The sequence below is a fragment of the Raphanus sativus genome, unplaced genomic scaffold, assembly GCF_000801105.2.
Source record: "Raphanus sativus cultivar WK10039 unplaced genomic scaffold, ASM80110v3 Scaffold3846, whole genome shotgun sequence".
NCBI lineage: Eukaryota > Viridiplantae > Streptophyta > Magnoliopsida > Brassicales > Brassicaceae > Raphanus > Raphanus sativus.
The window spans coordinates 1-9,378 of record NW_026619150.1 but is presented as its reverse complement, the minus strand read 5'-3'; the positions used below and the strand labels follow the sequence as shown (position 1 = coordinate 9,378).

Sequence of the window (9,378 nt, the reverse complement as noted above, 5' to 3'; positions counted from 1 at the left end):
TTTTTGCGATTAACTCCACATCGGCTAGTGTTTTGTACGCTCGTTCACTGCATTCCTAGGCTCTTCTACCGGATCGATGGTTAGTGCGTTCATTTTTAGGATTCGAAAATTTTGTTTATTAATCCTAAAATTATTACATAATCTTTTTCTTTAGCTTTGTTTAGCTCACATAGTATTACAAATCATTACTCGATAGATACTCATAAATGGTTTATAGTTTTTCCCATAAGTGTTTTTCTTATTTTTGAGATTTTGTTGTAAGATTTTAGTCTCTTAGTTTTGGTCAACGATTTTATCTTCTTTTTTTTAATGGATCTTATCGTCAAATCCGAAATCAACCGGTTAAGAAACTCAAATATGCTTTATAACAAAAAAAAATGGATATCCAGTTTAGTTGACTCATAATAGCTCATACTTATATGATGAAGAAGCAACAACATTTTAAGGCGAGATAAGTCTACCGGCACCGTTGCCACTACCTGATGCTGCTCCTCCTCCTCCCGTAGGCAATCTCGATTCAATATCTTCGTTAACATCACATTTGGCTGCGTGTTGTTGTTTCACCTTCTTTTGGTTCTCTTCTTGGTCTTGATTCTCATTCATCTCTCTGTCTTTACCCCACAAAACGCCATACAGCCCAATAACCACAAGTGCTGATCCCATAAACCTAATACATACATACATATCATCTAAATCAGCATGCATCATCATCCGGTTTTATAAGCGATAGCATAGAAAACATACGTGCCGGTGTAGAGTTTTTCTTCAAGAAGAGTCCAGCTGAAAACGGCGACAACTACAAGCAGTAATGGGCTGAAAACAGATACGTAGAGAGGACCTTTTATCTGTATTGCCCATGACATTAAGCAGAACGCTAACGCAGACGCCACCACTCCCTGCGTTTAAAATTATATATCAGATATGCTTTGCTTAGTTAAGATTATTTTCTAATCATTAGTATATGTAAATGGACTTACGGCGTAAAGGGCGGAGATGAGACGGAGAGGAGAGCCGAGAGACCAATCAGCGAGGTTGTGATCGGAGATCAAAGCGATGCCTCCACATTCGATACTTCCCATCAAACACATTAGAAGTGTGCTCGTGTATGGTGCTGCAAATGTTTCACTCATTTTCGTCTGTAGCAAACAAACAAAAAACAATCAACCATAATAATCTGTATAGATTATGATGAGTAGTGGCTTTAATTTTGACTATCTTTATAAATCAACACAAAAGTGTTCAGTATATGTATTTATTCAATTATATTGTTAGACTTTTTTGGTTAGAAATTTAATTTTGGTTTGGAATAAATAATTGTGTCTATTCAGTTTTATTTTTGAAAATAAATTATTTGAAGATATACAAAAACAATCTAATGATTCTTAATTATAAAAGAAAAGAAAATTTGGCAATAGCTAAATTGGAAATTAGTTCAATTTTAGGTATCTGCTATTTCAGTTTGTTTGAAAATGGTTTTCCAGATAGAAACTGATAACAAGCTATATATACTTAGTATATTTTTTTGAAGAAACAATTTTCTGTTTAGAGAAATTTTTTTATATACTTAGTATATGAGTCACCTGAATAATGAACCAAACGGCACACGAAACGGCGGCTGCCATGATCATGAAAGGCCCCAAGAAGAAGTTAGAACCGTTGGAATCGGAACCATGGTTAGTGATGTTTTGAGCATAAGCCCAATGGATCTTGGACTCTCCAATGCCAATGGTGTGACCATGGTAGAAGGAAAGAACCATGGCTCCGGCCACACATACTACTGTCCCTATCACCTTGGCTTGTCCTGATGCCTTTCTAATCCCTACAGCTTCTTGTCTGAAAATGTTGTTTTGAGTTTTTAAAAAGTTACCACAAACGAGTTTAGTATATGATGGAAACTTTATTAAGGGTAGATTCATATAGATATAATATAGATAACCTGAAGATTGCGGCGAGGAGGAAAGTGACCGCCGGCAAGAGATTAGTTAAGGCACAAGCAATGGTGGGAGATGAATTCTGAAGTCCTATGAAGTAGAGCACTTGGTTCCCGGTCACACTGCGAGAAAATCAAGATAAACAACGTTATAAGAACTCTGTTTTATTAAGTACTAAGAATTCATTGCTTTGTTTAAGATAAGTATAATAATACAGTTTATAAAATGAGATTGCAGTTGGCAGGTAAAGTGTATATATGTATATACCCGGTGATGGAGCAGAAGAAGATTTGGACAAGAACCCTTAGTGTGATCTTCGGTCTTGTCTTACTGCACAAGAAACCATGTGATTTACGTTTCCGTTAGCCAGTAATCATTAATCAAGTAATTAGTTTAACATCGAATGTGATAATGAAAACATAGTTTTTCATCCCAAATGACTCAGGGCTAAAGGATTTAACAATCAAATTTACATCTTAATTCTAGAACTAATGATGGAAACAGGTAAACGGCGTCGTAGACGCACGTGCGACGCTTTATTCTCCAGGCACCATGTTTTGTTTTGTCTGTTTGTGCTTTCCGTTTAAGAAAGAAACGTGACGCATGGATTGTGTGAGACTGCGTCACATTTCTCATTTGTTTCTCTCGAGAACCGGAAACTATATGATTAATTACGTACAATTCGACAAAAAGACTATGATTGACGATACTATGACCGTAGAGACTCTTAAAAATAACGGTAAATAGTTAGTCATTAACAAATCTATAGCTACCATAATACTATGCGTATATAGGTTAATCTCCGGAAAATAAAACGATGCCGTGTTAATTTCATTTTCTTAATTATTATTTAATCATTGGAAATTTATTAGTTGCCAACTCATCTTAAATGTTGAAATTTAATTAGCTAAAATCCATTCAAACTAACAATAGTATTAATTAGCTTACTGGAGTAACATTAAAAAGTCTTGACCAGACAAAAATCTTAAATGTAAGTGATACTTCATGTTAATTAGTTAAAAGTAGCCTTTCGTTAAACTTTGGAAAGTAATTAGTTTGGTTGAAAAAAAAATAGTTTGGTTGATGCCAGAAAAGTCGAAGAGGGAAAATCGTTCTACAATCGTTTTGTACTTTCTCAGTTAGACGTAAGACGAACCACATGTTAACTTCAACCAAAACAACACTAGAAGAAAAATTTAAGTATTGAAGTTGACAACCGAAATTTTAGTTCTATTGCTGATCTTCTTAAAACATAGACTCAAGAAGCATGTAAGAAAACCTTAATTAATTTGAAGCTCAAAACTAATAGAACTAAACTTATATCTTATAACAATGTTGTCCAAGAAACAATATGAATTCAACATTTCATGAATGCAATTTTGTTAATCATATAATAATGCATGTCCAAAACTGTTAGTTGACTAAGTCATATGTTTTTTTAACAAACTAAGTCATATGTATAGATAGATAGTACGTACCGTTCAAGAAAAAATGCGACGGGAAAGGTGGCGATAGTGGCAAAGATTTGGCGGTAAGCGACAAGAATGAGAGGCTTCATGCCGGATTCCATAGCCATCTTCGACGTAATGTTCATGCCTGCGTAGCCGATTTGCACCAACACCATCGCCAAGGACGGCAACAAGTCTCTCGATTTAACCATCTTCAATATATTCTTCAAAAGAAAAGTATGCTTATATTCTCTATATTCGTTTCTCTCACGAGTACTAATCAATAATAATTGTTCATGAAACCAAGTTAAGAAAAAGAGAGAGGTGGGTTCTTTAGAGCATTTGTTAGTTCCCCAAATATATATTTTCTTTCCATTCGGCCTTATATTTATAGCCGCAATTGTATACATATATGAATTAAATGTATAAATACGAATACATATACAGACAAAACTATATATTAATACGAGAGAGATGTTTTAAACAGAAAGGTGAGAAACGGTTCGAGAATGAAGTTTACTTGTAACGCATGTGCTCTCTTTTAGGGCATATGACACACGAAACAATGGGTGATTTGTATCATTTGATATTTATGGCACTTTATTTAACTTTTCTTCTCGTTGATGACTAATATATTTCGAATTGGCGTTTTTTCAGAAAATAACTTAAATATAATTTTGTCTTTCTGAACAATTTTTCGGTTTCCGTTTATTCATGGGTTAGGTGGAGCTTGTGAATGAATGGAAGTAGCACGCATGCATAAATGTCTTTCTCAAGCTTCAAGCAATCAATTTGCCTTTGAAAAACACGTTTCTGTAATATTGAATCAAGGGTTTGGTTTATCGCCTGATTAACCAAACTGATTGAATTATTAAGATTAGTATCATCTTGGGTATTTTGAATTTATATTTATTTAAGTACTTTCAGAAAACTGATAAAATTATTTAAACCATAAATTCAGAAAACTGATCGATTGGATTATTTAAATTACAAAGATAACTGTGATTATTTGTAAAAATTCAACGAAAGAAAAGCAAGATTCATAATTCATAATCACTGAAAATGTACAAATAAATATCTCATATATATAGATTAAATTTTTTTTTTGAATTTAAAGGTTATTGTAGAGACAAAATAACACTTTAAATAAAAATGTATTGGATTGAGTTCTATCTACCTATAACTATTAACATGAATAAATATTAAAATTGATATTATACTATATTGAAGATGGTCTAAAAATATTATATTTTTTTAATTATTCAGTAACTAAGAAAAAATTCAGCAATTGACAAATAATCATAAAAATTAACTTTTCTTATGTATTAATAAAATAGATGAAGAAAAATAACATTTATCCGGGCCATAATCTAATTAACAGTAAATGCATACAAAACGAAAAGGAACGTATACAACAAAGTTGCTTTTTCGACAACTAACTAGGACTGTATGTTGTTAAATTGAAGAAACGTTAACTGGGATTCAGAGTTAGCTGGATTTGAGTGGTTTATACGAAATGCTTTCTAAATTGAAGAGGAATAATTGTGATTAATGCTCCATTTGCATGAGTCATACAAGCTAGCGATGACGTCCAATGAATTTTCGTGCCTCTTTGTTGGCTTTCGATGTAAATTTATTCGATCGCATCTTTTCGTTATTACGTAGAAGAGAAACTTTCCGTTTTTAGATTTGGATGTATATGAATGCATATGCATATTTACGTAATGATTAGCATCTCTATGCATAGCGCCAAATACAGTTCACTCTATCATGAACATTTCGTCGTGGGCCGTCGTTTAAATGGGCCTTTTACTAGACCCACACTAGAGCCCACCATTTCGTTTTACAACGGTGGGAGATTTTATTGAACTCGATCTTAAATAAGCCTGAGTAATGTGTCAGTGTCAACCACCAACCTACAAAGTTTTCAACTCTGTATAAAGGATTCACACTAAAGCTTTATGAGATAAAGAAGGCCCACACACTATAGGCTTACAATTTAGTTACAAAGCTCTCAGTGCACACTATCAATCAGCCACTTCTTGAAATGGCTACGCTCTCTCTCCACTCCCACACCTTCCTCCTCCTTAATCTACTGCTGGTGATCCTCAATCTCCGACAACACTTGGCGGTGGCCGGAGGTTGCCAGTATCCTCCCGTGATCTTTAACTTCGGAGATTCTAACTCTGACACGGGTGGACTCGCCGCCGGACTCGGTTATACCATTGGTATCCCAAATGGCCGCTCATTTTTCCGGAGATCCACTGGTCGACTCTCTGACGGCCGACTCGTCATCGATTTCCTTTGTAAGTTGAACTTCTCTTCGCTCTTGTTTGACTCACGTAACTACAGCGACGGTTGAGATTAGAGGATAGTTTTAGTCATGCCATACCTACCGTCAGATGAAACGGGTTAGATCATAATCGACGGGTGAGAAACCGCGCGCGAGAATCGATGTCGGTGATCGCGTTACGTGATATCACAAAACGACACAACTCCTTGAAATGGTGAAATCTATTACTAGAAGAGACAAGTGTGGGGCCCATTTCACAAATCACAACATGGAAGATCAAGTATCATGGAAAGGGGGTCCCACTGTTTAGATTCGGCGCGTGATCTCCATCTGTTAGGTTGCGTGACTAAATAGCTTTTAGTTGTTGTCTAAACAACCTTAATTAATCGAATGCATAAATACTTTGTTTATAACGATGTTGAGATTTAAATACATAGAGATTTGGAACAAGACAAATTTAGTCTGCTTTCCTTGTTTTCAGTTTTGTTTTGGTTCTTTTACTTTTTCATGATTGATGAATCTATTAAAGTGTCACTTCAATATATATAACTTTGGTATTTAATGAATGTAACGGTCCCAAAAATTTGAAATATTTGCAGGCGAGAGTTTGAATACAAGTCTGTTAAACCCATACTTAGACTCGATGGTTGGATCAAAGTTCCAAAACGGCGCTAACTTCGCCATCGTTGGATCTACGACTCTTCCTAGATATGTTCCGTTCGTGCTCAACATTCAGCTCATGCAGTTCCTCCACTTTAAATCACGAGCACTCGATCTTGCTTCCACCTCAGGTATATATATATATATATATATCTGACCCCAGCAAACTCTTTATCACCAACATACCATTAGACTGTAATATGCATTTTGTTTTACAGATCCTTTGAAAGAGATGATGATAACTGAGAGTGGATTCAGAAACGCACTGTACATGATCGATATCGGGCAAAACGATATTGCAGACTCATTTTCCAAAGGCCTTTCTTACTCTCAGGTCGTCAAGCATATTCCAAACGTTATTTCTGAGATCAAGAGTACCATTAAGGTCAGAACTTTCACATATATATATATAACTTTTTATTTAAGTGTTGATTTTGAGAGAAACTTGAAAATATTTCAGACATTGTACGACGAAGGAGGGAGGAAGTTCTGGGTACACAACACAGGACCTTTAGGTTGTCTGCCTCAGAAACTTTCAATGGTTCATAGCAAAGCTTTCGACAAGCACGGTTGTCTATCGAGTTATAACTCAGCCGCAAAGCTGTTCAACGAAGGGTTGGATCATATGTGTCGGGAGATGAGGACCGAGCTGAGAGATGCCGACATAGTCTATGTCGATATTTATGCCATCAAATATGATCTCATCGCAAACTCTACTAACTACGGTATGTTTTTATTTCAAGCATATACTACCCCTCTTAGTGCCGTCCCGGAAAATTCAGTGGCCTAAAGCATATTTTAAAATAGTGGCTAAATTTTGTTTAAAAAATATATGTGTAAATTTTCAATTCTATATAATTTTTTATGTAAAAACGTATGTTAATTTAGGTCAGAAATATTTTATAAAAATAAAGGATAAAAAAACTATACAACTGTCAAAACTATATATGAAAGTGGAAATTTATTATGATAAACATCTATATAATCAAATAAAAAAGATAATATTGTAAAAAAACTAAACTGATATAAACAAAAAGAAAAATTACTCAAAAGAAAACCACGTTAACTAACGAAAATTGGAACACAAGTCCAAAACAAAACACATCACTAAAATACAGAAAATAAAAAAGATGCTGCATTAGACATTGAACTTCAATCATTATATTGCAATGTGGCCTTAGAAACTGTGATTAATATGTGGCCTAAAGCACAAGTTTTATCTGCCTTATGGCCGGGACGGCACTGCCCCCTCTGTTCATAAAAGATAATGTTTATGTGATTTTAAACATATTGAGAAAACATAATAAATTTACTAATAATTTTTTTATTTACCACTATTAACTGATAAAATTTGCATAACTTTTTCTGAAAATACATATTTTTGAAATAAAATTTTATTTTAAACATTTATCTTTTAGGAACAGAGATGCTATGTATTATTAAACACCATTAGTGTCTGGTTACGCCTTTATGTCAGACTAAGTCATTCATGTATTGTGCAGGCTTTGAGAAACCATTGATGGCGTGTTGCGGATACGGAGGGCCTCCTTACAACTACAACGTGAACATAACGTGTGGGAACGGTGGCTCTAATAGCTGTGACGAAGGGTCTCAGTTTATAAGTTGGGACGGAATACATTACACCGACACGGCTAACGCAATTGTTGCCATGAAAGTATTGTCCATGCAGTACTCTACGCCACCAACTCCGTTTCATTTCTTTTGCAGCCGCTGAGATTATATATCTAATTGTGAATTAAAAATATTGCAGTAAAGAGAAATGAGATGTGTACTTCTATGGTTCTACCAAATGCCATTTGTAAAAAGACCTGCGATTGTTTTGGTTCTCTGTTTTCGACAAGTTCAAAATTTTGTCAAGAATATTACAGTTCCCTATAATAACGTTTCACCCCTAGATTCAACCTTGCTTTTAGGCATTGGCATTTCAAATATCAGTTCGGATCTGGTATTTTGGGTACGAGGTACTTTGAATTAGAAGCTAAAGGATCCATATAGGAACCAACAAATAAATCAAAGTATTTATTTCATCTTAATTTTAAGTTTAACAAAATTAGTATTTATATTAAATTATTAGTTTAAAATAATAAAATTTAAAATATCAACTCTCCTCTAGGATTACCATAGAAGCTCTCTTCATTGCTTGTGTCCAACGTATTCAAGCAGTTGTGCTACATTTCCTTCATCAGAGGCTAAAATGGTATTGTAACCAGCTCTTTCCACTTTCCAGAGAGTCATAGCAAAGTCCTTATTGCCTCCGGAGTGTCATTGCCATCCAATTACACCGAGACGGCAAACGCAACTGTAGCCATGAAAGTATTGTCCATGCAATACTCCACGCCACCAACTCTGTTTCATTTCTTTTGCGGCCGCTGAGATTATACATTACTTTTCAAAAAAAAAGAAGAGATTTACATCTAATTTTGAATTAAAAATTGCACTAATTGTGAATTAAAAAATTGTACTAAAGAAAAAGGAGAGGTATGCTTCTACGGTTCCACCGAATGTCATTTTAACAAGGGGGAATTGGTTAACTACCCATAACAACCACCCAAATTAGCTAAATACCCATTGATTGACATTAGTGACTTTGCTCATACACTTTAGGCAACAAATAGACTAAAAAAACCTTTGGCTTCTGACAAATCAACTGGTCAAAGCAGAGAATATCAGGTTTGGGGAAGAGTGATCGAAGTCATATGTCTGCATGTTTCTCTTTCATATGTTTTTTCCTTTGAGTTTTTAAATTAATTTTATGGATTTTTTTCTCATCTTTGTAGAAATTGAGTTTTTTTTCATCATTTTCATTTTTCATTCAAACTTTTTTTAAAACTCAGATTTAAACTTTTATTTTTCAATTTATATAAAATATATTTGCGAATTAACAAAATACTAGATTTTGACCCGCACACCCGTGCGGGTGTATTTTTTTATAAATTTTGTTGCTATTTGTTTTTCATGTCAATTAAAGTTGGGCAATCCAAAAAATCGAACAGATCCCGATCCAAAAAGAAGTACCAAACCCGAA

The 9,378-nt window shown here is 34.4% G+C and overlaps 2 protein-coding genes across 2 annotated transcripts; one reads left to right on the top strand and one right to left on the bottom strand.

The window, feature by feature from the left end:
* Nucleotides 1-385: 385 nt before the first annotated feature.
* LOC130506974 (WAT1-related protein At1g09380-like) lies at nt 386-3,734 on the bottom strand. Its single transcript, XM_057001667.1, has 7 exons — nt 3,410-3,734; nt 2,199-2,261; nt 1,937-2,053; nt 1,581-1,833; nt 978-1,136; nt 745-896; nt 386-667 (listed from the first exon to the last, which is right to left on the bottom strand). The coding sequence occupies exons 1-7, from the start codon at nt 3,589-3,591 to the stop codon at nt 442-444; spliced, it is 1,152 nt and encodes a 383-aa protein (XP_056857647.1). The 5' UTR covers nt 3,592-3,734; the 3' UTR covers nt 386-441.
* Nucleotides 3,735-5,329: 1,595 nt separating this feature from the next.
* LOC108833050 (GDSL esterase/lipase At1g09390) lies at nt 5,330-8,213 on the top strand. Its single transcript, XM_057001666.1, has 5 exons — nt 5,330-5,685; nt 6,272-6,463; nt 6,551-6,717; nt 6,793-7,057; nt 7,835-8,213. Exons 1-5 carry the CDS (start codon nt 5,427-5,429, stop codon nt 8,065-8,067), a joined length of 1,116 nt encoding a protein of 371 aa, XP_056857646.1. The 5' UTR covers nt 5,330-5,426; the 3' UTR covers nt 8,068-8,213.
* The last annotated feature ends 1,165 nt before the right edge of the window (nt 8,214-9,378 follow it).

Excerpts from the sequence above, each read along its gene's own strand:
- LOC130506974 (XM_057001667.1), bottom strand. The coding sequence starts at position 3,591 with ATGGTTAAATCGAGAGACTTGTTGCCGTCCTTGGCGATGGTGTTGGTG. Across the intron at positions 897-977 it reads TCATCTCCGCCCTTTACGCC|GGAGTGGTGGCGTCTGCGTT; the intron begins GTAAGTCCATTT and ends TTTTAAACGCAG. Across the intron at positions 668-744 it reads GAAAAACTCTACACCGGCAC|GTTTATGGGATCAGCACTTG; the intron begins GTATGTTTTCTA and ends TGTATGTATTAG.
- LOC108833050 (XM_057001666.1), top strand. The coding sequence starts at position 5,427 with ATGGCTACGCTCTCTCTCCACTCCCACACCTTCCTCCTCCTTAATCTA. Across the intron at positions 5,686-6,271 it reads ACTCGTCATCGATTTCCTTT|GCGAGAGTTTGAATACAAGT; the intron begins GTAAGTTGAACT and ends AAATATTTGCAG. Across the intron at positions 7,058-7,834 it reads CGCAAACTCTACTAACTACG|GCTTTGAGAAACCATTGATG; the intron begins GTATGTTTTTAT and ends TGTATTGTGCAG.